Source organism: Xiphias gladius, chromosome 5 (genome assembly GCF_016859285.1).
Source record: "Xiphias gladius isolate SHS-SW01 ecotype Sanya breed wild chromosome 5, ASM1685928v1, whole genome shotgun sequence".
Classification (NCBI taxonomy): domain Eukaryota; kingdom Metazoa; phylum Chordata; class Actinopteri; order Istiophoriformes; family Xiphiidae; genus Xiphias; species Xiphias gladius.
This window is the reverse complement of record NC_053404.1, coordinates 21150590-21177355: the sequence shown is the minus strand read 5'-3', so window position 1 is coordinate 21177355 and position 26766 is coordinate 21150590. Positions and strand designations below refer to the sequence as shown.

At 42.4% G+C, this 26766-nt stretch overlaps 2 protein-coding genes across 7 annotated transcripts; one reads left to right on the top strand and one right to left on the bottom strand.

The window, feature by feature from the left end:
• Nucleotides 1–391: 391 nt before the first annotated feature.
• Nucleotides 392–21863, top strand: zgc:112982 (uncharacterized protein LOC503771 homolog). Of its 5 annotated transcripts, none has more exons than XM_040126284.1 (12): nucleotides 392–657; nucleotides 2307–2350; nucleotides 2490–3155; nucleotides 3587–4411; nucleotides 8223–8392; nucleotides 9420–9540; nucleotides 9767–9839; nucleotides 10020–10156; nucleotides 10478–10583; nucleotides 10721–10835; nucleotides 12004–12032; nucleotides 21750–21863. In XM_040126284.1, the coding sequence occupies exons 2-11, from the start codon at nucleotides 2316–2318 to the stop codon at nucleotides 12015–12017; spliced, it is 2262 nt and encodes a 753-aa protein (XP_039982218.1). In that variant the 5' UTR covers nucleotides 392–657; nucleotides 2307–2315; the 3' UTR covers nucleotides 12018–12032; nucleotides 21750–21863. The 5 variants fall into 5 exon arrangements, with proteins under 5 accessions (XP_039982218.1, XP_039982217.1, XP_039982216.1 ...); XM_040126283.1 differs by lacking the exon at nucleotides 21750–21863 and adding an exon at nucleotides 12520–12843; XM_040126282.1 differs by lacking the exon at nucleotides 21750–21863 and adding an exon at nucleotides 12517–12843.
• lipib (lipase, member Ib) lies at nucleotides 14172–25685 on the bottom strand. Of its 2 annotated transcripts, XM_040126286.1 has the most exons (9): nucleotides 24293–25685; nucleotides 23356–23464; nucleotides 22379–22480; nucleotides 22068–22157; nucleotides 21771–21938; nucleotides 19950–20039; nucleotides 18264–18372; nucleotides 17252–17425; nucleotides 14172–15989 (listed from the first exon to the last, which is right to left on the bottom strand). In XM_040126286.1, the coding sequence occupies exons 1-9, from the start codon at nucleotides 24749–24751 to the stop codon at nucleotides 15905–15907; spliced, it is 1386 nt and encodes a 461-aa protein (XP_039982220.1). In that variant the 5' UTR covers nucleotides 24752–25685; the 3' UTR covers nucleotides 14172–15904. The 2 variants fall into 2 exon arrangements, with proteins under 2 accessions (XP_039982220.1, XP_039982221.1); XM_040126287.1 differs by lacking the exon at nucleotides 21771–21938.
• Between the last annotated feature and the right edge of the window lie 1081 nt (nucleotides 25686–26766).

The window sequence follows — 26766 nt, the reverse complement described above, 5'->3', positions numbered from 1 at the left end:
ACGTAACCAGACTCTTTTCTACCCTTACCGAACAACTGTAGTTGACCAGCTCATTAAATACAATGCATGTCACAAACAGTAAAGGAAGTAGTTCAAATTAGACATTAAAACCTTAAAAAAAAAAAGGTTTCTTACATGATGATTCACCTGTGAAAATAATCCAGAAACAGAATCAGCCAAATCTTTAAATGGAACAATCTGCACAATGAGCACTCTGTTATTTTCAGTAATACTATTGTTACTCTTGTGATGAGTACTTCAATCACTGCCTTTTTGTTGCTCGCTGGCATGGGCCGTACGTAAGACGATCCTTCTTTATGAATCTCTGTTCGCGGTCCACGGGAGATTTTTCCGTTGCGGTGGAGCCGCGGGTTCGCACGGCCGGTAGTTTTATTCTGAAAGGACCGTCTGGCGGAGGCGCTGAGCTCGTCGCGTGTGGCGCTCTGCGGGGGCCACACAGAAGTTAGCGTCCACACAGCCATTTTCCTGACTCCGGCGCAGAGCGCAGCGCTTCTTTTAGCTAGGTTTCGGTTGCACTTGGTAACACGCAGGGCTATATTTTAACATTAGGAACTGTTATACTGCGGTGGTTTGGTGTGCTCGTCCTCGCTTTAGCTGACGTTAGCCGCGGTAGCCTGGCGTGTGCCGTGGACGGAGGTAAGTCGACTGCGTAACGCTAGCTTAGCGTAAATAGCATCGGTTTAATTTTCCAGTTTCTCTCCTGAGGTTAATTAAAAAGCGACATTAGCGATAAGGTTTTTCTGTATGTGAATCTAGCGAAAAGGTGTCCGGCACTGGCTTGTTCCAGACCTTTAACCTTATGTAAAATTAATGCCTTAATTAACCCTTTTTAACTGATTAATCCATTCATCCATCTATTTGCTGCAGCTCATCCGGGCAGTGTTAAATTAATAATAAATGATAATGTTATACGCTGCAGGGCAAAAAATGTAATATAAGTGCACTTGTAATGATAATAAATTACCAATACCATTATAACAATGGTGGTTAATTCTATTCTAATTGCTAGTGGTTCATACTTTGGCTGGTATGAAAGTGAAACAGGTTTTAAATTGGTAAGCTATGTGGTCTTAAAATGTCTCAAAAGGCCTTAACTCTGACTTGGCAAACCCCGCGGAAACCCTGTAAGGAGCCAGAGCTTCTGTTAATATACAAAAACAAATTGTGACCCTATACTATACGTGTCACGGTTGAAAGAGGACGTTTCGTGGCTGAAGAGGCTCAGTCAGCCTGCCACTAAGGTTCATTGGTGCAGCTGTACACTGTGGATTGATGCAAAATAGAAAACAGATTTTTTTCCACGTGAGGGGACACAGTATCTGCAAACAGACAACTTCGTCCCTCGGATGGGAAACTTGAGTAGAAAACCCGCATGTGGAATGAATGATTCTCTGTCCTACAATCAATTTCCAGTTTATTAAGTCCACCCGGCTAAAACCAGTGCAGTCTAGATCCTACTCTCATGAAGGTTTTGACGGTCAAAAACTTTGTGAGAGACTTGTGGTCTCGGCCCCACGGTAGAGCTGGGCAATGTGGTTGAAATCGCCATCAAAGTATTTGTAAGGATATATTCTGATATCACTCCACATCGTGATATGGATTACATGAGACCAAATTCTTCGAAACTGTCAAAACAAGACCTTCAGCTCCGAATTTTTTGTTAGTTTTTAATCAAAGCTCGTTCAGAAGCACAATTCAAACTGCCTCTAGAACAAAATAAGGTCATCACAATGTGATGCTGCAGAGAGTTGTTAAACTTTAATATTGAATGATCTCTCAGTCCTACTTGATGCCCATTTATTTCGGCGAAGGTAAAGACGGAATATTAGAGACAACCCCTACTTGTGAATCAGGAAATGCCCTGGTATCCCAGTATGATCACGATAGTCTTCGAGCAGTTGTCGTTGGATTATTTTTCCTGTTTGAGCAGCTCAAGGATTCGCCTCCAGATAACATCGTAGCTACAGTTGATTGTTGCGCCGCTGTTCAGCCTCTGGCTTTGAGGATTGTTCAGATTTCATATTAAAAACTGGTGTGCCCTGTTACACAGATAACAGAAATATTAGGGTGAATTTTAACGCTACTAGAGGTGACACTTGGGACACTCTTGTCCCTGTCGACAGAATCTAGACAGTCTAGTAAATCGTCAGTCGTGCTCTGTAAAAGGACAGCTCTCCTCGATAATTTAGGTATATGAAGTAATTTAGTAATAACTGCCTGTGCTGCGAATCGTTGCGTTTTGCCTGCAGTGTTAACTTTAACGAAAACCTCTCCTTCTCTTGAAGGTTGACAAAATGTCAAGACCACGGTCGCGATCTCCACACTACAGGTAAATGCATTGCCCATAATTTTGTTTTTCATACATTTGTGTCCTAAATTTAAACCCAGAAATGATGATTTGCAGTCATCCACTTTGATTTTTGCTTTTGTATAAAAAAAATTTCCTTTTCCAATATTTATTTTTTCAGGAGGTTTCCATGGGAGGAACCTGGCTTTGATACTTATAAAGTCCTTGCAGAACTGGACGGAAATCCGAAGGACAGGAGTCACCGCCACAGAAAGGATTCTGAAGAACACTGGGACTACTTCAGCGAAGACATTTACCCAGAAGGCCAGAGAAGATCCCTTTCTTTCCCAGATGACCGCCAGTTTGGGCATCAACGTCGTCCAGATGAGGAGGAGTGTTACCGAAGGAGGCCATCGCCCCATTATGATGTGATGGGCTACGATGACAGGAGGCTCTCCATGCTGCGTAATGTAGGAGGAGATGGAGACAGACGCAGAGGAGGGTTAAGAGAACACTTCCGGAGTTTTGAAAACAGGGGGAGGTTGCCCCACTCCGCCCCGAGTTCGGCGAGGGAAAGATTGCCACAGACACCAAGGTCTCACACAGACCACCAACAGAGAGAGCCGGCGATGGGCTGGAGAGAGGAGCAGGGCAGAGGTCGAGGGAGGTTCAGAGACCTCAGTCCCAGTGCGAGAACAGAGGACCAAAGAGGGGGAGCAGGTAGGGAAAGAGGAAGGAGGAACGCACAGGGTCCCAACAGAGACAGACGACGGGAGGATCCACACCAAGAGAGGAACCCCACCTTTAAAAGGCAAAGAAGAGAAATGGATGACACCAATCACCTTGGGTAAATTTTAATCGAAATGCTTTGCAGCACTATCGCAGGGAAAAGGAAACGAAGAATTCAGAGGATTCTCATCTTTCTTATTTTTCACTCAGCAAAATCCCTCACTGTCTGTCATCCTGCCTTCTTTTCCATAATACAAAACACTAATCTAAAAACTATTGCATGTCTTCTAGTTTTCTTTCCTCGCAGCCTCTTCTGGTACCTTAACATTTCTGCATGTCTTATGTTGTAAATAATCTAGTTGTTAATGCAAATGGCAGCTTCAATGGCAAAAGCAGTTTTAAAAATTCCTGTGACGTTGGTAAATCCAAATACTTAATGATATAGACTGAGAGGTCTCATGTCAGATGTAACTGTAAAACCAGATGTGAAGATGCGACGGTTCCATGTGGCATTGTTGAACCATGTTACCTCCTCTTATGCTGTCACAGGTACAAGAATGAGGAGGACTTTGGGGAACAGCGTTACTCAGTGGACACACCCAGAGATGGGTTTCGAGGAAACATTCAGGAGAGCCTACCCCACGGAGACAGTCGGCACTTGAGACCACTCGTCATCGAACACGATCACGGTATCGTAAAGAGCAGAAAACCGCCGCGGTGGGAACAATTTGACGATCGCAGAGATCTTGACCCAGATTTTGATCGACAGAGGAGTCCCCGTTCACTAGGCTCCTCGCAGGAGCGTTTCAGGACATCGGACAGCAGGTCGGATGATCGGGAAGGCATGAGAGGACGCCGTTTTCAGGATAATTGGAGAGACTCCAAGTATCTCGAAGCTAGGAGGAGCCCTATGCCGCAAGATAGATCAAACCCCATGAGATATGGTAATAGAGATGGTTCCGTGGACCACAAGGGGAGGGGCGGTCTACGCCCTGCGAGAGGGAGGTTGAATCGCGGACAAGGTGGAAGGACTGGACCACCCAGGAATCAGCCACACTTACAGCATTCCTCCCAGGATTACCAGGATCTTCCTCATGAAGAGCAAAGACCGGGGTACCGACCCTTCAGGAAAGATTGTTACGAGGATCCCATCGAAGGGGAGCCTAACTGGGCAGGAGAAGAAAGACTTCAACAGTGGGACAATGACAGGCCTGGAAGTCTGGACCGACACCTACCGAGGAATGACTTGGACCCTAAAATGCCCCGTCACAGGGAGCGGAGATGGAATGATCAGAAAACCAGTAACATGACCGCTGTAAAGGAGGAAACATTAACCATCAAAGTGGACATGAGCCGACCCGTTAACGAAAACAGGTAGTGTTTTTTTTAATGGAAGTATCAAGGGTGAGTGGTAAAAGTTCACACTTCTCTTTCTAAGCTCATGGAAAGCTGCTGCAGGAAAAGGAAAGAAACAGCCTAATGGAAGATGGAGACTTAATTGAAAGAGTGATAATCACTGGAGACAGAATACCTTTGATCCAAACTGGCAAATCCTGAATGATTGCATGAAACATCAACAATTGTAAGGCACTGCTGGTAAGAGGCCTCTACCAAATTATATGTGCTTTTGCCTCACCCAATAAATCCGCCTTGCAGAGGTTTCTTCAAGGTAACAATGAATTTTCATACAAAGGTGAAGATCCGCTCGCATGAAAACTTGGTTGGGTTGACGTAACAGCAGAAAGAAACACATGCTGCTATTCACACTGAAGACCCAGGAAAAGCTCATACATCCGGAGGAAATCCAATCCCAGTAGGAATACGCCTTAATGAAGCTGAGCTTTTGGAGCATTTTGGGAAAGTGAGCACATTGTAAACAAGCCTACATCACCTTTTCAAATAGAGAAAATTCCCCTGGAAGCAAAGTGTTTCTTCATAAAAATGATTTTTAGTTGCATCTGATTCTACATAAACAAGAGAAGTCACTCATCACTTGACGCTTGTGTGGAAGAATTAACTGGAAATAAAATACTCTGATGAAATTGAAAGACCTGGTATTCATTCAGGAATCAGGACTACAGAAACGCACAGCAACTCCTGATGACTGTATCCACAAATTCACATCTGCTCCGGTTGCTTCGTCAATAACCTGACAAAAAGGAGCAATTATTGAAAGCAACACTGTTTGGTGGAAGACTGCCATAATGGCCATGCTTTTCATCAAATGTCCTTTTTTTTTTTTTTTTTTTTTCTTTACCGGTAAAGTCACTTGAAGAGAGCTGAAAGGGGAGATGGCATAGACAAAGTATGAGAGGAAGTTCTGACAGGATTTAACCAATGGCCAGCAGGTACACCCCCCAGGGCAGCAGACAAAACCTCCACTGGCCATCAAATGTGTCCGTTTTTCACAGGGATCTCGGCAGAAGCAAGACCGCAAAATCTCGCTCAGGAGTGACGAGGAATGGGCCGCAGAAATGGACCCCCGTTGCCTTCCGTGAAGCCAAAGAGCATATTGACAGGACCTGAACCAGGCATAGATTCCCTGTTACTCTAGTTTTCTCACCTAAATGCTACTGTGAAATCACACACCCTCCAAATGTTGCGTTATGTCATCACTCAGTAATATGGTGTCGTGGTACGTGACATTTGACTGAAGATGGAAAACTATCCTCACTTGACTATGATCAGAAGGAATTGTGTTTTGCAGGTAAGCAACATCTTCGTTCTTCTAAATCTCCAAATCTATGAGACGACCACCAACATTTTGTATTTAACCAGCTCCTGGTTGATGCCACATGTGCCTCCTCTGGTAGAGGTGATTGTCACCGTTGCCACTGACTCATCTGAAGAGTTTTCAGTGATTTCATAAAGCTGGATTCAGGAGAAGTAAAACCCAACCCTACTAACACGTAGGGAGGAAATGTCTGTTCACTCCTCTTGTTTCAGAGGGGATGTCAGACAATGCAAGCAGAGACAGACGGCGCTCTGTGAAAACAAGGATGTTCAGATTTGCAAGCCTTAACTGTTAGGCAACATCATTTTCCTCATGACAAAACAGTATCACTTGGAGGGAAACCAAGAAAGTGGTTAAGGAAGGATATTTTGAAGCAGAAATCTATCCGAGTGCTCTACGACGAATAGGACAATGATTTGATTATGTCAACGGAAGATGAGGGCGTTTTTTTTTTTAGCTCAACAAGAGATGTTTGTTCACCTGTACATGTTGATTGGTTATGGGCCAAGTGGGAAGAACACGTCAGCCAAGGTCAAATAGTTTACCAGCATGTTTTTTTTTGTTTTTTTTTTCTCCCTGTGTGGAAGAGCAGGGAGTATTTGCTTTTATGGTTTGAAGAAGATCAAGTTTTGCCTTAATTGAGCAGCTACTGAAACATGCTCCTGGAATGTTTGAGTGTTTATCTAATCAGTCTTATTTTGGAAGGAGGATTTAAAGCATGTCCACTGTGGGAATGTTGAGACAGATCCAAGTTTAGACAAACTTGAATAACTAAGGAGTCTTGTTCTTGTCCAGCGGGCCACAGGGACTCATGGATGAAAAGAAAAAAGAGGTCTGCTGCTTGCAAAAGTAGCTGCTAAGGAAGACAAACATGCCAACCACAAGCATACTTTACAGATTTCAGTTTCACAGCATTAATGTTAATTCATACCAGCTGTTTAAAGAAGAAATTGAAGCCACGAACATAAAAATAATCAAACTCAAGAGGAAATAAAGACATCAACACAATCATCGGTGATTATAAATGGAGGGATTGCAGCCTCATCAGTGCTGTCAAAATGAGGAATTAGAGCAATGAGCGTAAATATCACCAGTTCTGTTGAAAGGAGAAATTGCAGCCAAATACATCAGTGCTGAAAAGTGAGACACCAGAGCGACATCTGTGATGTTAAAAGGAGAAATCAAAGCCATGAACATAAAAAACGTCTATGCTGAAAAATGGAGGGGATTGAAGTTGTTTACACGAGTAATTGAGGCCATAAACGTAATGGTCACGAATCCGAGAAAAAGACAAATTCAGGCCATGAACATAACTATTAATGCTCGTAAAAGGAGGAACGTCCACTTCATCAGTGCTGTCAGAAAGAGAATTTGAATCTAAATCACTGGAGACAAAATACATTTGATCCAAACAATCAAAAGGAGCTACTGACGTCACCAACAGTGTCAGTGATTTTTTTGGATTTAAAGGAAATCGAGCCAAGTCTCCCCAGAATGCTACATAAGGATCAAGTGAAGTGCTGAAGAACCTGTTGGGCAGCTTTGAAAGGTGGCAGACGTCATAAAACACTGACTGGATTCTGTGTCCACCCTGTGGGAATCTGCGGTTTAAATATCTGATGAACCGAGAACCAGAGAAAATGAGAAATTTAGTGGATCAAACAAGGAAAGAAGTGTGAACTTTCACCCTGCCTTTAACTCACCTGTGTGTTTAAAGAAAGAGGGGCACGCTTGGTCTCCTCCGGCTTTTGCTTAAAGCCTCTATCAATATCCATTAAGAGATTCTGAATTCGTATGATGCCGTGCGCTTTGGAGGTTGAATATCCCACATTTTAGTCAACATGTAGAATGTAGTAACTGAAAACATTGTCGGTTGTGAAACACATGAACGGTAAGTGTGTCGGGTAAGGTAAAGCTGTTGCTTGTATTCATCTTCTTTTACAGAGAGTTACTTTTTATGCAAATTAATATTTTAATCTAAAATATTCGAAGAAATGCTCACGGTCGAGTACATTTATGGTCTCGTCTTAAGCTATTTTTCCTCCGGCCAAAGTAATTGGTGGCTTCTAAAACTGACGAGGAGACTTAAGTTTTTCGAAGGACTAACTCAGTCATCGTCAGCTCACCCTGATGTTCATGTGTCCGCAATACAGAGATGGAGTTTCGCAGTATATCTCTGTCAGACTTCACCGAAATCATCAAAGACCACAAAATTACTTCACCCAACTCGTACGGCATTTTCCAGCTGTTAAGCCAAACACGAATGGCCATGTACAAACTGGTGAATTCCCTGTCACAGTAACTAGTAGATTAAATCCACCAGGTCATTTATCTTCTGTGTATTTATTCACCCAAGGGCTCATCTTCCTAATCTTGAGGGGAACCAAAATCTGCCTCTTTGCTGCTGTTTTGTAACCTTCGTCTTCCTCCTCCCCTGCTCCCCCTCTGCAGCCCGCTGTGTTACTCCTCAGACAGGCAGCTCTCTTTGGACCTGGTCAACGTGGGTCGTCAGCGTCTGGACTTCCTGCCGATGCTGGAGCACTCTGGGACGTACCGAGAGTCGGCCATGCACACGGGGACTTTTGCCCAGGAAATCATCACGCTGGTGCACCAAGTCAAAGGTCAGCACAGCATTCGCTGGCTTGTCTGTATCTGTCGCGTTGTGATTTTTACAGTGAAAAGGGTCTCCCCCTTATTCCTCAGGGAAAACGTCAGTTTTTACACCTCATATACTGTATATGTTTTACTATACCATATAGTGCATTCTATATACATCTTTTTTTAACGCTGGGAGGTTCCTCTTTATATCAGTTTTTAGTTACCACAGCTTCTTCAGTTATCAATCCCAGATACAATATCTTACTGTCTCATAACTTAAATTATCTGTAAGGGTTAAACATATATTCTCCCCAAACATTTTAATCTTTTAAAATATAAAATCTAAGAAGGTACAGTATATCAGTATAAACCTTACAAACCAAAAGTACAAACAAAGTTCAAAACCATGAAACACACAAGGTCCTGTATACAGAACAGATCATGTTTGGTAGTAAACAGCGGGCAGAGTTGTGCCACAACTTGTATTACAAATATATGTGTATAGAATAAATAAAAGAACAAATAGTGTTTATAATGTTTGGAGTGTTCACTAAAGTTGAGCTGTTCAATCAAAATCAAATGAACTTTCCAGCACTGCTAACAGGCACAAACCAGAACTGAGTCCACATTGGGTTCAAGACCTCACACGAGACACGGGCAAGTCAGAAAATCAACGCCTCATCAGCTGTTTATAGAGTTTACACCCAAGTAACATCACATAGCCGGTCCTCCACTTTCTAGCCTGAGGAAACAGCTGCGCTAGCTCATACGCTAAACTCTTCAAATCCTTTTAAATCTTGGCAGGATAGGTCAAATCGGTGCAGTTATCTAATGGGCACAGTCAGCGCATGCTATTCACTTGTCCGTGTTCGCAACCTGTCACTCAGGACCTGTCACTGGTGTTGAAATTTGGATGCTAGCAGCGAAGCACATACACAGAACATAAACTGTACTGTTCCTGCGTAGCTTTAGATTTATCGTAACACATGTATAAATATATGGGGAGTGTGATATTGACATATTTTTCATGTCTCTTGTCTGTGTTTGCAGAGCAGTATTTCAGAGATGAGGGGGTCACCCTGACTGAGCGTTTCTCAGCTCCCCAAAAAGGCGGCTACTCGGAAGAAGAGACGGAGGAGCTGACGTTGGACGAGAGGTTCAGCTCAAACCGGTACATCTTGAAGTGTCAGACAGGCATACTATTTGTCGTCTCCAGACTTCCTAGACGTACCGACGTAATAGTGCATGGCCTGACGAAGCAAAATGAAACATTCCACTAAGAAATTTCAGAAAAAGACGTAGAGCTTAAGAGTAATATTGAAACAGTGAAGTTTGTTTTAAACTTGGTGAATAAAAGTCGAGACCTTTCCCCTGTTTTTTAATTTTCTCCTCTGCAGAGGCTTCAGCTTAAATATGAACTCGCTGCTTGATGACGACGAGCCTCTGTTCTCCAGATTGGGACCAATTCAGGTTAATAAACAACTCTTTGTCTAATGGTGTCTTGGCATCCTGAACTCTGTGTGGGGCTCGTTGATTAACAGCTGTAACTTTGGAGTGAAAAACATCCTCTCAGTTGCCGTGTGTGTATAACTTTCCTGATGAATACAGAGGTCGATTGTTCTATTAACCGTATTGACGCTGCGCTGGCAGGGTTTGAGCCAGCAGCCGGTGCGAGGCCCGGGGGACCTGAGGCATGACCTGGAGAGGAGGAGGCAGGAGAGACTGGAAGGGGTAAAGGTCACAATACCAGGGAGCAGTATGTCTCAGCGCACCCTTGGTCCAGTCAGGTGAGACTGCACTTTCTTCTGTGTGCAGTGTAAAACTTTTTTTTTTTTTTTTGGCCTTTGTTAGCAGCATGTGTACAAAACCCTGCGACGGTTCACGTGCCTTTTTGGTTTTGCCGTGTCGGTTTTCTCAGGGGAAATCAGTGATGTTTTGCCTGAGTCATAAGAAAACTAAACACACAGTTACTCCACAGCAGCTTTTGAGTGTCAGGAAAAAAACAAAATCACTTTTTCAGCAGTTCTCTCTTCAGTTAACGCTAAAAGCAACTGAATTCACTGATGCTCTCTCCCACTATCTGCAACTTAACGCTCGTTTTGTGTCAGTGAGCCGGATTTAGAGTACAGTGACAAGGACAAGATGAATCAGATGGAGGACGAAGGATTCTCCACCTGGCCAGAGGAGCAAAGCAGGAGACGAGAAGGCAGCATGGTGAGTGTTTAAAGAGTGGGTTTACAGTGGCGTTTCACCCGTGACCTTTGAGTCATGTGATCCAACCGATGGATGGATGGATAACACGTAGACATTAAAGTGACTTTCAAGCCTTTTTCTCTCCTTTTATTCCTCAGGTGCCAAGGAGAGGAGCTTCGTACAGACCGAACACAGGCTCCCAGCGCAGGAACAATCGCTTCGGTAGCCGGGTTGGATCAATGAGGCGACAGAGCAACCGCAACAACCCTGCAGGTAGCTTTAACACCCCAGCATACTAATGCCGCCATAAAAGTGATTCGGTCACGATCACTTAAGGAAAAGTTCACGGTCTACATCTAAAATGAACACACAAAAAATTCAGATTGGGAGCAAACAGAGAAAAACTCATTGCACATGTATTTTGCGCTGTGTAAGAATAAAGAAAAATGCAATCTGGCTGAATGGCTGTTTTGATGTGCAACAAGTAAATATTCTCAATGTGAGTACTGGGAAGTGTTGAAAAAAGAGCATAAAAATTTCCCAGCGTGCCAGAATCTAATCAGAAATGTGAGAAATGCGATATTCTGCAAGTGCAAAGTAGAAGGGCGTAGTTTGTTCGGGGCATGCAAAAGTAGGGAGCGTAGTAACGGGTCAAAACATGACGGCCTGAGAGTTGGAGGCTAAATCTTACTGGTCCAGCCATGGAAACAGAATTCTGACTGGTTCAGGTATTTGGTGGTAGTTCGGGGAAACAAACCAAGTTGCAGCACGAGGATCCTATGACTCTTGACAGAGAATGGAAGAAGAAATTGAACTCGATTTTATACGTAAGAAAGAAAAATAGAAAGAACATTCTCACGGAAAAGTTCCAGAGAATTGGTGATGAAACAACAAAAACTCTTTTGCCACTCCTATTATGTTTACGCATCCTGTCAGAAATAATTTATTCCTCCACGTCTCACTTTTCCTGCCGTCTTGGCAGCGACAACCCAAACTATCGACCGTCTGCCAGGTGGCTCACGGTTCAGTGTCCCGTGCTGCACGCGGCTACTCTCGCAGGCTCACGGTGACACATTTAGTCAGATTTACTCTGTGTTGAACTCCCTCAGTTGTGGTTGCGTAACGGCCCCGCAGGCCTCCCGCTCCTCCTCCTGGCAGCTTCATGTTGAGTCTCTGAGGTTGTCGGGTCGTGGAATATTCCCTTTGACAGGTAGACACGTTAACGTTTTATCGATGTGACCCCCGCCCTCCCAGTGATCGGCTCCTAATCATACCTGACCTCGTACAATCCCGTCTTCTCGCCTCCTCTTTCTCCATTCACACTGGTCAAATCCTCTTCTATTGTTAATTTTCATGCTTTCTACACTGGCCCACCTGTCAGCCGTGACCCGAACTTCTCTGACCTCCTCTCTCTCTCTGTTTTTATCTCTGCTATTCATAGGTCCTAACTGGTGATTGGACAATGGAAAGGTATTTCTTTTGGATGTTGCTGATTTTTTTTTTTTTTTTTTTTTCATGACTGATAACACATCTTGTAGAAAAACCAGCCATTTAAAGGAAGTATTTCGTCCTTGTCAGGGGCCCATTTGTGCCTGTGACATTGTTTAAAAAAAAAAAAAAAAAACCCAACAAACTGTGAAGAGATCTCTGCTCTGTTGGTGCTTGTGCGAGTGCAGGCTGCAGACTTATTGAATTTGATTAAATTGAAGGTGAAACCTTCCTTGATACCTGCAGAGCTGCAGGTTAACATTCTTTAAATTTGTGACCTGCTCAAACTTGTTCTGTCTTCCCATCCTTGTTTTTTTTTTTGTGTGTGCGTCTTTCTGTTATTGATTTCTTTCTCTTTTTTCACATTTCTATTGTGTGGTCTTCATTTAAAACTAATATTAAAATGAATAAATTTTTTTAAATGAAACACTCGCCGTTTATCTGGACAACGTCGGTTGAACGTCAGCAGCTGAATCGTTGGAGATGTTAAAGCTGAAACTGAAAAAAAATGCACTGTGCTCATGTGAAGTTATGGGACGATAAATGACCGTGATTGTACACTCATTAATTTATTCCTGCCGTCAGGTCATCAACGCATCCTCCCACCCAGTTATAGCTGCTTGTTGATGACATAGCTCTGTTAATTAACACACACTGTGTCTTGAGTCCTGCTGTTTTCTCTCTGTCTCCGTTGTATCTCGTCTGTATTAATATTCCGTTATGCCAGCCTCACTGTCAGTGACACATGAGCAGACATCACACACTGCTCACCAGTTGTTACTGTCCAAATAAAACATTTGTCATTTTGATTTTGTCTCGAGTGTCGTTGGTGTTTCAAAGGTCAACCTCGTTGCTCATTGGGAGTGACTCTGGGTTTGCAGTGACATAAATCCGTGAAGTATACTGACCTGGTCACTTTTTAAATGAGGCATTTTCCACCGCAGACAAGTTGACGCGTCGCAGTAGGAAAAGCACACGCATTACTGCTGACGTTAATGATGGGTCTGTTGTATTCACGTAGCCCAGTAAGCTGTGATATTGAGTCAGCGTGCACAATATCGGGAGTCTGAAATTTTATTGTTTACACCTGTGGTTTCCTTACTGTGACATATCAAAGTGTCCCTCCGAGTAACGTGACAAGTTTGAACACCAAATTCTGATCCCATGCACTCGATTGTACAACTGAGAGAATTCCGAGGATCACTGCGGTTCTTACATTGAAAGAAGCCGATAAAGACATTTCACTGTGTGTTTCAGTTTTAAGTCTCACACTTTTGCAGCCGCCAGTAGCAGCTGCCCTTAGATCGCAGCTTGCAGCCTTGCCGTGTAATTTTCTGTGGCCGCGTTCGCACTACAGCTTAGATTAGATGGCACAGATCTGATGCTTCCTGCTCCGTGTGAACCTTAGAAGCGGCATGGAGTCGGTTTGATGAAAAAGGAAAAAAAGTTGTTTTCGTTATCGGTTTATCTGCCAATTTTTTTTTTCCGCAATCTGTTAATCATTATGGCTGCAAAAGGTCAAAAAATACTGAAAAATGACTGTTAGAGTTTCCCACAGCCCAAGGTGACATCTTCAAATCTCTTGTTTTGTCCGACCAACGGTCCAAAATCCAAAGATGTTGATTTTACTGTTGACAAAAAAAATGCATCAAATCTAAATGTTTAAGAATGAATGAATAATAGCAGCTTTAATAACAACCAAAGTGTCAGCGATGGTGTGACGAATGTTTTTCATCATGAGAAAACTCAAACCTTTGGCACACGGAGGTCTTTGCTGGAGCAAGGCACTGGCCACCTCCCCGCTCGGTCACTGTGAGTGAACCTCTGTGTTTGTTAACATGTGGAGTTGACGTCACCGTAGAGGAACGTCAGCAATGTCTAGCTCTCGAGGCTCGTAGTCAAATCTTGTTTTTAGTCTGGTTGGGCAGCAGAAAACGGCCCTGCACTCTCAAAGTTCAACATGTTCAACTAGTTCAACATGCGTCACGTCAAAGCTTTATGAAATGAGTTAAAAATAAATCTGCAGAAACTGTGTTGGGAAAAAAATAAAGTAAATGAGCATTTGTTCAAATATGTTTTGAGATTAGTATTTATTTCAAACATGGGTGAAAATTCATAATAAACAAAAGACAACAGTTTAGTTTTTCAACACTGTGACACATTTTTCATCAGTTTTACATGGAGGAAATCTTAGTTTTGGCTGCTCAGTTTTTTTGTCACTCTGACTAACACTCAAGTCCTCTAACCTCCGAAGACTTGATTAGTGTAAAACTTCTGGGGATCAATTAACAAGCTACAAACACTCATCCTTAGCTACCGTTGATTTCAAAATAAAACTCACAGTTTACAACATCACACTTTAGTGCAGGACTACTGCAGTAAAACAGCTTACGTCTGGTTATGTATCGCTGTGGACAGACTTCATAGCAGCATCCCTGTTACAGTAGCAGCTCTCAGCCTGAAGGTGAACCGCTTGGTATAAGGCACAGAGGAAAGAAAATCTTTTTAACTGCAGTGAAACCGATCGAGGGTTCAGGTACGGATCGTACGGATTCACAATCAAAAATGGAGTTTTCCACCTTTGAAAAATCAAGATTAACAGCTTATTTTTAATTAAATTTTCACATTGGCTAATCAAGGGGCCTAAGGGTGACCACGTACAGTAGCGTACAGGACCCAGTGTTGATTACACACTGGCACAGGCTGATCATGTATTTATCATGACACACATTTATTTATCCACTATACATTTTTATTTATTCCAGTGGTCGATTCTGAAGGGGGGAGCATGGGAAACCATCATAAAATTAGATTGTTTTTTTTTTTTTTTTAAACAGTGCACGAGCAGTTTCACAAGTAGAAGTGATAGTAAGAGCCTTTATTCCTTTATTTAGCCAGACACAGATCAGGAAAAGCAGTGTTTTTCTTGTACCGCTGACGTGCCTGAGTAAACAAAAGGCTTAAAACGTATCTTTCCTCCTTGCACTGCCTCATAGCGCCTGAAGAACGTTTCTTTACTGGACATTTTACATGTTATCAGCTGTTCCGCAGAGGAAATGCTACGCGTGGACCACATTTTGGACCAAAAAGAGGAAAAACTTAATATAAAAATTGCGAGCAAATCTACTGTTATTTAATTATTGCCCAAATTTATTCTGTAAATCAGAATATGAGACGTATGATATGTTAAATCTATTTTTTTGAATGCCTGTCTCTCTTTTCTAACTAAATACATGATTCTATGTTTCATGAGTCCTTGAAATCAGACTTAATGCTAAAAGTTTGTGACTGACTATGACTCCTTTTAGATAATGGGTTTATAAATCAATCAACATTTTTTTTTTTTTTGTGACTCTCCTATCTGTATATTGTGTTGTACTAAGTGATGGATGTGTAGTAGTACTGACAGGTTCACTGCAGTTAGGGGTGAAGGGGTTTCTGAGGATCCATCCAATCGAGAGAACTGACCTCACCGTGACGTCAAGCCTCTCCTGCGGCAGATCTTCTCTTAATCTCACGACAAATCTTGTCGCTGTGTGTCCTGATCTCACAGCTTATCATGAGTCATTCTTATCAGCTTTACAGAAATCCCGTCAGCACCAGCAGAGATGTGGCTTCAGTCGTACATAACAATATGCTGACATTCCAGTAACCGGGAGTTACCCACAGCACCGGCTTGGTCGTCTCCATCAGCCAGTGAGGAGGCCGCGGCTCCTCCTGCGGGGCCCCTGGAGGTCCACCTGGGGGCCTGGACACCCTGTAGCATCCGGAGGACGTCTGGGGGGTCCTTCAGCAGGGTTAGGGGTGAGTTAAGATGTGTTTTCATAGAGGGAGAAGACTGTCTGGTCAGGGAGTCAGAGGCGGGAGTCGCAGGGCAGAGGTCGAAACGCCACCTCCATGTTCTCCTCCATGATGATGTCAAAGCGGCACATTAAAGGCCTGAAGGAGAGGAAAGGAAGATTCACACCCTAATTAATTAAGACTTTTCATAATTGATTAAGTCATTTTTCAAGCAAATATGATAAACATTTTCTGGTTTGAGTTTCTCCACTGTAAGAATTAGCTGCTTTTTTTTCTCTTATACGACAGTAAACTGAATATCATTGGGTTTTACACTGTGAAGACGTCACCTTGGGCTTTGGGAAACTGTGATGGATATTTTTCAGTGTTTTAGACTGTAGAACAAGCGGTTAATGGATAGACTGAGAAAATAATCAGTACCTCGCTCTACAGACATGTAGGGGCTGCAGTTTTTCTATGTGACACGTGGAAAAAAAAATCTCATTGGTTGAAAATGAGCTAACCAGGCGTGAGTTTTTCTGGCTCACCTCTATTTCTAGAACTTTTATTTGATCACATCTTTGCAGACTCATTTGGCCACAACATTTTAGTGAGCTGTGTATTTTAAGAAGCGATTGGGTCTGTGTATATTTTAAAAAAAACAATAAAACCAAACCAAATATTACCTTTAAACCATACAATACGTGGTTAGACAAAAAACCTCAAAGTCTACTCAGTAGTCACTCCAAATAGTTCCAAAGTGAGGTAAGGTTATTTATTTATTTATTTATTTTTGTCAAACTACTGTTTCCAAGGGTCAAGAATGAACTTTTACGCTCGGTAGTGTCTGGTGTTCAAAGAAGTGTTTAAGAAACTTAATTGGAAATTTATGGGCAAAAAAATCTAAGCTCAGAAGAGAGAACAACGGTAGCAGAAGGATGGCCTGGTGGTTGGAGGTGGTCAGAGGTCAGGGGTCAAGTGTCAAGCAGCCGTGTGCCCCTGAGCGAGACACTAGCTATGTCCCAGTTCTATACGGCAGCGTAACTCTTAAGTAGATTGTGAGTATCTGTTCAAAAAAAGAGGCAAAAAAAAAGTCAGCCTGCAGACTAAAAATGCTTGATTATTGGGTGTGGTTTTGATGGACGATTTTCTCGTGGTGCATTGTACAATTGAAATGGAGTAAAAAGTTGAATCTTGGATGCTGTAGTTGTGAAACAGCTTTGTGAAAACCAAAATAAAAAAGAAAGACAACTAAATCCTTGGAAAAACATTTCGCGCTCTATTTGTGAAGCTTAGTATAACCAATCTCTAATATGAAACTGGGACACACCGACTGACACTGGCTACCTCATGAAATGAAAAACAATCTAAAAATACGAACTGGCTCCGGTAATGAACAGCAACGTGGGCTGAGGACTGACCTCTCGGGACGTTCCAGCGGCGTGAAGCGAATTCGCAGCAGCCTGATTTTGTATCGAGGGCCGATCACGTTGCCCGTGTTGATGCGCAGGGAGATCTTTTGGACGTGCGGCAGTTCCTCGTCGAACTGGGCCAGCAGGCGGGTGGAGGTGTACTGCTCCAACCGGAAGAGTTTACTGGGAGCAAAGAGGGAGGAGAATTTTAAGTTCATAAAATGAAATAAATAAATAAAACTAGCGCTTTCATCTGAAGGTTGTTGAACAAGGCTTTTGGATGGAATGATGCCACTAAACATGCCAGGACCTTTAGAGGGTGATGTACGGAAGCCCAGAGTGGCCATGGATGCAGGAATTTCATTTTATCCTATTATCCTGAGTCCATTAGTTAATGATCACGCGATCAACGAATTGAAAAAAGTGTCATTTTCTCATGATAATAACCTTTTTTTTTTTTTTTTTTTTTAGATCAGGTCATCAAGTGAAAATAACTGTCATAACAAGATAATTAATTAACTTGTGTACTCGGTAACAGATAAAATATTTTCGGATCCTGCAGTGACGGATAGAGTGGATGTAAACTTTAAAAGCACTTACTTTTCTTTTTTTTTCTTTTTTTTTTCAAACATGTTAATTCCTTTAATTTAAATTCCGGCTTTTTAAGCATTCAGCTGTGAACGAGTTTAACTGCATTAATGTGAAGACCGAAAAATAAAGGTTGGTAAAATAAATTTTCTAAGTTAGAGACAAAAGAAACAGCTGTGATCAGATTCAGCAAAATAAAATGTTGACGGACACGAAGTCACATGCAAATGTTAAAGGATTAGTTCAACAAAAATATCTACATTTGGTCATTATGTATTCACTCTAAATCTTAGGTGTCTCATTGAAGTCGGATATATTTTTCCTACTTTTTATTAAAGCCATGCGCGTTTCTCTTTGTGATTGTGTGATATATAATCTCTGGATGTTGCTTTTCCCCAGTGGCTAATTTGAGGTGTTCTACTGACAGACTCACTGGTCTATTCTGGTCTCTGTGAAGTGTCTGCCGCTGTGTAGACGGATGTAGACGACCCCCCAGCGGAGGTACTGGTTCCAGGTCACCATGTCCACTCTGTAGCTCAGCTCTGCCACACACAGGACACAGACGGTATTATGGTCCCGAATCAGTTCCTCAAAACGTGCCAGGCAACACCGGTTAATAATGGAAAGGAGATCATTTTATTTAAAAGCTCAGTTCCAAGTAAAAGTCCTGCATCCTGCAAGTATCAGGTGGAAAAAGTACTTAAAGAATCTTAAGGTAAAAGTACTCTTTGCAGAAACTGTATTCACCGTATACATTATGTCGTCAGAATATTAGCTGTTGTTGAAGTAGCATTTCAACGTTGTATGTGGTCAAAGTTTTTCTCATTTTTTACTGCTGGTGAGCAGTTTGTAAAAATATTGTATAAGATAATTACATGTTTTAAACGTAAAATCTCAATCTTCAAAATCGCTATACCTGTCAAATAACCGTGGAAAAGTAAAAGCACAGTAATTCCCTCTGAAGTGTAATAAAGTGAAAGTAGTAGAAAATGGAAATATTCAGGTACAGATGCCTCAAAATTGTGCTTAAGTACAGGAATTGGTGCAAATCATCTCAGTTACTTTCTACCATTTCTACCAGGGTCAAATCAGCCAAACTGCAAAATTATAAAACTGTTTTTACCCCTAATATTAAATAATCCCACAGATATAGTTTCAGTTGTGTTTTGATTTCTGCCTCCACTCAGATACAATGCAGGTGAACTGAATTTTGTTTGTGGCGCACGCAGGGTTGAAAAATCATATTGAAAAACAAAAAAGGTTTAACAGCAAACCCTTTTTCAGAAACTGTCCCTGTTACTCTGGATAACTCTCAGACCTTTATTTTGACTGTGGGCAGTAGAGAGGTGACTGGAAGTGTGTGAGAGAGAGAGCGAGGGAGGCTAGAGATGACATAAATACAACAAGCACAACAACCAGTTGGACTCGTACCGGGAACAGCGTCAGGGTCTCAAACCCCTGTGGGCAGTTTTAGTAGGAACTACTTTCTACTGAAGAAATAGTGACTGGAAAACATTAATTTCCATTAAATTCCACGTAATTTTGTTTATCTTTCCTTTAGTCCTTTAAGAGAGTCGTATTATAAACTCGTAGTTTCCTGCCTCTCCTGAATAAGCATCTGTTGGCTTTGAATTCATACTACATTTCTGAATATGTGGGTAAAATTGTGATCGTGTAAAGTCTTTCTGTGCTTATAATATCATGTATATGATAATTTTTTCATGAAAAAATAAATCAAATTCACCTTTGTTGAAAAGAGCTGGAAGCAGAAATTTCATTAATAGATTAACGCAACAAAAAAAAAACCTGGACCAATAAGAGCAAATAACCATCTGCACTGCAACAAAGCCACTACACAGGGACAGTAAGTCAGAAAATTTGTTTCTGTAATTTGGGTGAACCGACCCTTTAGCTTTGGTTACATAGAGCAGGAGACTGCTGCTGTCAGTGGGTTCAGACGTGTGGTACTTTTCTCCACACGTCCATCAGTAATGTCGCAGCAGAGTTTTGATAACAGCATGAAGCAGAGTGGTCTGCATAAAAACCGGCCGCTGCAGTAAATCTGTGTCCTGTGACGTGAATTATGTTTCCTCTCAGATTTGTCTGAGATTGGACTCACTCCTGTAGGGCAGCGTCGCGGTGGTGCTGAAGAAGACTTTGGTCTGTCCCAGTCGCAGCAGAGTCTCTCGCCACTTGCTGACATCATAACCTGCAGGTGAGACCGTACGGGTGATCAGACATCATCAGTCATGGGAGGAGCTCGGACGCTGCGGTGCGTTCGGTAGAACGTGCCGCACGTCATGTTTTACTGACCAACGGTGCAAATTACCTCAGCCGCTACCATGTTTGCGCCTCTGTAGCTCCGGTTCAGTATCTCTTAGACTCATTCTGACTTTTTGGTTGTAAAATTTAAAGAGTTGCCTTTCAAAGGAGACCAAGGTTGTGACTGTAATTAAAAAGGCTGAAGAATGGAAACCATTTTTTATTTCGGGTACCTTATTTTCAGACTGGTGTGCAAATATTGAGGGGGGGGGGTGTCTGTTGAGGGGTTAAACTGTCGTTACCCCCACATACGTGGTATGCTTTTTTTCTCGGCACAATCTCAGCTATAAGTCGGACTTCTCATTTTGTCGATTTTAAAACAAAATATAAGGCTGCAAAAAAACCAAAATTCAAGAAAGGTGACACCTGTAAAAATGTACAAATCTTTAGTCATAATCGCTCAAAATATCATTATAGAACAGTTTTTGGGTTGCGAAAGAAAAATTGTGTCATTATTTATACGCACAAATCCAGCAGGAAAATGTGAGAAATAAAACTAAAATGCAGTATCGTTACATGTAAAGTGGGTTTATTCCAATTCGTTTTTGTGCCTTTTTCATTGAAAGTCTGCCTGTAAGTCACTAGTAATATTAAAAATTCAGTTCTGAAAGTGTTTTTATGGGCCACGGACATGAATGAGATGCCGTGTGAAAGCCCAGAAGTTTCAGTCGGTTTTCTCAGCTTGACTCAACATGATACACGAATAAAGTTGTGTTTCTGTAAATAAAGCATACTCACTGTATTCACTGATAAATAGATTAAGAAGATTAAGAAAACAGTGTCGTTTCTACAATATCAAACCACTCCCATACTGTGTGTCCCCCCATTCTCTTAGAGTCATGCTCTAAGATTTGGAACTACAGTTCCCACGATCTGGGGGCTTTTGGGGAGTGTAAACAGAAAGTATAGTGAGTTAGCTGTGGGCTACAACTTGAGCACCATTTTTTTTTTTCAGCCTATACTTGTTTATATCTTGGCAAACTGTCCAAATTAAAAGTCTGACGAATCAGCCATTACAAGTGCCTGTTTTCAGTGAGCCAGTGGATGTAGAGACAACTGTCACTGGATTACGTCTGCGTGTTACGATTTGACTGATGTATGACTCCGATAAGGAGTCCGTTAGTCTGTGTTGTTTACGACGCCGTTGGTACAAAGCACGTGGTGCTTTGTTCACATGCCACACAGAGCCGACGACCCGAGTTGGCACAAGAACCATGCGCTGTTATGTGCTTAATAGAAACGAGTGGAAACCACGCCACCTGACTCCAACTGATGCTGTGCCGAGCAGGTTTTTTTTGGCCTCCCCCGGCAACGATACCAGCTGCATTGGCCTCACGCAATTCAAACAGAGCAGAGGTCTAATCAGTAAAAATGACTAAAATACACCTGTGAGGGTTTACACGGCCTTTAAAGGAAGTAAACAGAAAAATCCTGTTTACTTAGAGGAAAATATTTTTTTTATTTTATTTTTATTTTATTTTTTTTGCATGTAAAGATAGTTCATGGTGGAACAAGTGGGAAAAATCTATTGGCTTGAGTGAATTATAGTATAATATAATATGTACCCTGAGAAATATTGTTTTATTCTTGTTGTCAGTCCCAGCTTTTCACCACCTACCGAGCACAGGGCAGGAAGCGGGTTTAAAGGCCTCACACTGCAGACATCTCGCGTCCACGAAATCGCTGTAGGACGAGCAGGGGTAACCTGTGAGGCTGCAGGTGCGGTTCAGAGCACACAAGAACAGAAACACCGAGCGCTGGTGGTCACACACGAAGTAAGATTTACCTGTCGGACAAAGAGGGGACACCGAAAGTGAGCGTGTTCGTGTGTTGATGAGTGTGTGTGAATGCATTTCTTTCTGCCTGCCCGTGTGTGTGTGTGTGTGTGTGTGTGTGTGTGTGGTTGTTTGTTTACCTGCAAAGATGGTTTTGGGACATCCCGGTTGGTCGGCTCCACCATTGGCATAGAAGTCGATGTGACCGTGAGCTCCCGTCAGTCCAAATGCTGCACATAGAAAACCCAGAAAATACAGATTCGGTACCGAGAGTAAAACTGGCCACTGTCACATGTTGATTTATCGCATATGGATTTCTACACAGTCACCTCAATTTACAATAAACGAAATGATCAGAGGAGGAACCTCAGTCTTGTGAAATGTGATATTCGAAATCACACCTCAGCCAAATGATTTTTCTTGCCCGTAAAGTTGACTTTTGGATGCTCACAGTTCATGTCGGTGTGCAGCACGTCCACAAACATGGCGTCTGAGGGGTCCAGCCTCTCCTCCGGGATGGCGCTGGTGAACATCGGCCCTGCCGGGTCCAGACCTGGAGAGAACGGAGGACAGAGTCCGGTAAGGCTTTACTCTTTTTTTAAACCTTACATTTTGACACCAAACCCAGGTGTTCCTGTTTTTTTTTTTTTTGTTTTTTTGTTTTTTTGTACAAGGTATGTTTGTATAAGGTGTTTATCCCTTCAAAATTGGCACACACACATGTTTGAGTTTAATTCACACCAGTGTTCTTTCAGTTGAATTGCACCTCATTTGGCAGGTTGTGGGTGGCTCTAAAATTTACCTGTAAGCCACTGGCACAAGTGACTGAAAATAAACCCATTTCAATGTGCATGTTTTATTTATAATTTAACCTGAGTTGTTTGCGATTGTGCTTAAAGGTAGTATGTTGCTCTGCTCAGTAACGTACTGTATTTATGTTTTCCGGAAATTATTTATTAACACAATAATAATAAAACACTTAATAAAAATAGATCCAACACAATGTGATTCACAAAAGATCAGGGGAAAAAATCTCCATAAAAAGACAGGTGCAAGAAATAGGAACATTAAAAACAGCAGACAGGATAATAAGAAGAGAAAACAAAGAAGTTTAAAATAATAACATGATGGTTAAAATATAGTCAAAGTTTCTAGTTAAAAGCAAGTTTTAAAATCTATCTAGGGTTTGAATGATTTTCTGTTTTTCACCATTTATCAGTGCATTTAAATCTCAGTACTTCTGTGCTGTCAGTGTATAAATAATGGGAAACTTTAAATTTACATTTTGTCGTTATCGTCCTGATTTATCTTTAAACCTTAAAACCTAAAACTCTTCTCGCTGGAAGTCTGTGCACTGAACTTTTTCCTTTTTCCTTTTACCACTCCTCTGCCATAAGTTCGCGTTCTCCTGCTTGTCGATCATTTTACCTGTGATGCGTCCGATCTTTCCCTTCAGGTTTGCACCCACAAATCCGGCCAGGTGAGCTCCCAGACTGACGCCGATGAGGTGGACTGAACTCAGGGAGGCTCCTTCCTCCTGCAGACACACAAAATTCAAAACCCACCGTTACTCTCAAGGCACTCTCTTTTCAGCTCCCGTCTTACTGCTGAAATGGCTGGTGGACTGATGGTTTATGGTCTTCATTTTGTGTTTTAACCCAAAAACGTAAATAAATATGTCTGTGTATTTTACTCACAGAGGCTTTTTGACATTAGGCCAGTATTTATACCAGCATTTTTTAAGACCCAGTATATATAAATTTATCTGCTTTTTGGCCAACAGAACGTAGGTAGTGTACTCTCTCGGGCAGAATGGACAAAAGAACAGAACAGTCATTTAAATAAATGAAAATTTGAAAAATCCCACTAAGAAAGAAATTTGGTCTGGAAGGAGTGGTACCCGGGTGGGAGTGTGGGGGTTATCTAGGCCGTCATTTACCTACTAAGTCGATCATTAGATGTGATAAGTTGAGATCTGTGAGGCTTTTTACCTCGACTAAGCAGTTTTCTGATGGAAACCCTGACCTGAACTTGCAAATGTTGAAATCTTTATTTTAATCTTGTTTGTCATTCAGAAGTTGAGAAAAGTAAAATAAAATAAAACATAAGTAAAGTAAAACTCCCTTTAGCTCTTAGTTAAAAGGGCAAGTACACTGTGTCAAACAAAGTCTTGGTGATTACACCAAAACTAACAAACTGTCACTTAATTAAGCTGTTTTTGCTTATGTGTAAGAAAACAGTTGCATATTTACACATCCAGCAGTCACAAAGCAGCATTATCATCCTATTGGTGATGGTTTTTTTGGGGTTTGTCACTCTTGTTCTCAAATAAAGATGCTGATATTTAAATACAGAAATGTGTCACCTCCATAGTCATGATGAACCCGGTCAGGTTATAGGCAGCCTCCCTCGTGTAGGCCACAGCAGTTAAGTAGTTCAGGTTTGCTGCCCCCTTGTTCCAGTCCACCACGATGACGTTCATGTCCTCCTGCTTGGCCAACAGGTGGACTATGTGGTTGATCCAGATCGGCGGCGCTCCGGTGGGCCGGTAGCCGTGGATGACAAAGGCGGTGGGGCGGCTGAGATTGAAGAGAGGCTGTGAGGACAAGTGGTGGTGGTTGATCTCACGGCCGCAGTCGAGGTTGGAGCGGGTGTAGAGGAGCAGCCGGACGTACAGGCTGGTTCCCATGAAGCAGTGGGACAGGTTGAGGTCTGTGAAGTTGTCGCAGGACTCGTCCGACCCGCTCCCCTCCTGGCCTGTAGGCAGAAAACAGGGACAGCTGAGGCTTACGGGAATGGAGTAATTTGGTTTATATTTGATCATAACCCAAATTAAAATGTTGACAACATGGTGGCGCCAGACGAAAAGTCAGGGCACCACCCAAGTGATTTGAATTCATCGTCCAGGAGCCACGAATGTCTGTTCAAACTTTCGTGGAAATCCCTCTAAGAGTCGTTGAGAAAATTAAACTTTTCAGCAGAAATACTGTAACGGCAGGGATTGCTGGGCATTCCTACTCATAAAAAACCCCAGTTAAAATATATTCCTTAAATACATTTCCATTCCATTCCATTGTCATGTTCATGAAACCAGTTTGAGACGACTTTTGCTTTGTGACATGGAACATTATCCTGCTGGAAGCAGCCACCAGAAGGTGGTGAACTGTGGCCAGAAAGGGAAGCACATGGTCAGCAACAACACTCAGACAGGCTGTGACATTAAAACCATGATTGATTGGTGTTAAGGGGCCCAAGGTTTGCCAAGAAAACCTTCCCCGCACTGTTACGCCACCAGCAGCAGCCTGGACTGTTGACACGAGGCAGGTTGGGTCCATGGTTTCATGCTGTTGACGCCAAATTCTGACGCTAATATCTGCTGCCTCGGCAGGAATCCAGATTAATCAGACCAGGCTACGTTTTTCCAGTCTTCAGCTGTCCAGTGTTGGTGAGCCTGCGTCCACTGCAGCTTAAGATCTCCGTTCTTAGCTGACAGGAGTGGAACCCGACGTGGTCTTCTGCTGCTGTAGTCCATCGCCTCACGGTTTGGCGTGTTGTGCATCCCGAGAGGATTTTCTTGTTGTCTGAGTTACCGTAACCTTTCTCTCAGCTCCAACCAGTCTGGCCGTTCTCCTCTGACCTCTTTCATCAACAAGGCGTTTCCGTCTGCACAAATGCCGCTGTCTGGAGGTATTTTTGTTTTTGGCCCCATTATGAGTAAAAACTCTAGAGACTGTTGTGTGTGTAAATGCCAAGACATCAGTCACTTTCAGAAATACTCAAACCAGCCCGTCTGGCAGCAACAATCGTGCCACTGTCCAAGGTGCAAATGCAGATTAATGACAGAGAGGTTACCTCACTGTAACAACAACAGCCAGGCTCTGGACAAAAATAGCTGTGTTTCAGAAACATGTTTGGCATGGTCTTTCTTTAAATGTTTGCTTAAATGTTTAACCTTCTGACCCTATTTCCATCCTCTGCACAAAGTTCAAAGGTGTGACTGAAAGGTTTATTCAGTCTGACTGTAAATGCTAGGATCAGTTCTTCGTCTGGTTTCTTGCTACGTGAAGGTGAGTGTCAGTTTGACCTCTTTATCTCTCTGAGGTGAGGATTAAGCAGGTAGCCAGGATAACAGAGAGTCTCTTTAGCCTATTTAAAATGTCTTCAGCCTGCATGCCGTAGTTCCCAGGCCGATGACAGTCTGGTGCTAGCCGTTTTCCGTCAGGCGAGGATTCAGATTTTCCTTAACCAATCAACCACCTGCCAACTGGTGCTACCGGCAAAGACCTTTAACGGTGTGTTGGGATCTAGGAAAATAAGAAGGCACTCTAAGATTTGTATTAATGTCAGATGCGTCTGCCCGGAATGATAAAGCAGGGCTGAACTAGTGTTTACTCCCAGTATTTCCTCAGACTGTGCTCTTCCCCCTCTGCTCTTCATCTTTGCTGGGTGTCCGTATTAGCCTACGGCAGGCTGATACAGTGACTGGTGCGGTGTGTAGGAATATGGGGATCGACGGTAGTTTTTGCGCCGCTCAAACATTTTATCCGTGAGACTTGTGAGATGATTTGAAAATATCCAGAAGACTAAAGATGTAAAAATGTACCGTATGTTCCGCTTTCATCTTGCAGTGTCTCAATTTTACAACCCATTAGGTTGGAAACAACTTTTTTAAAAACAGTAATTAAACTGTTTCTATGTAAAAAAATGACCTGATCTGTCTGACTCAGTGGTCGATTGCATATAACGTCAATACAAAAGCAAAAATACAAGCAAATTTGCCCTGAGGGGGACAAATTGAGGGGCGAATATACAGTATGTCCGCGGGCCTTGACTAATAAA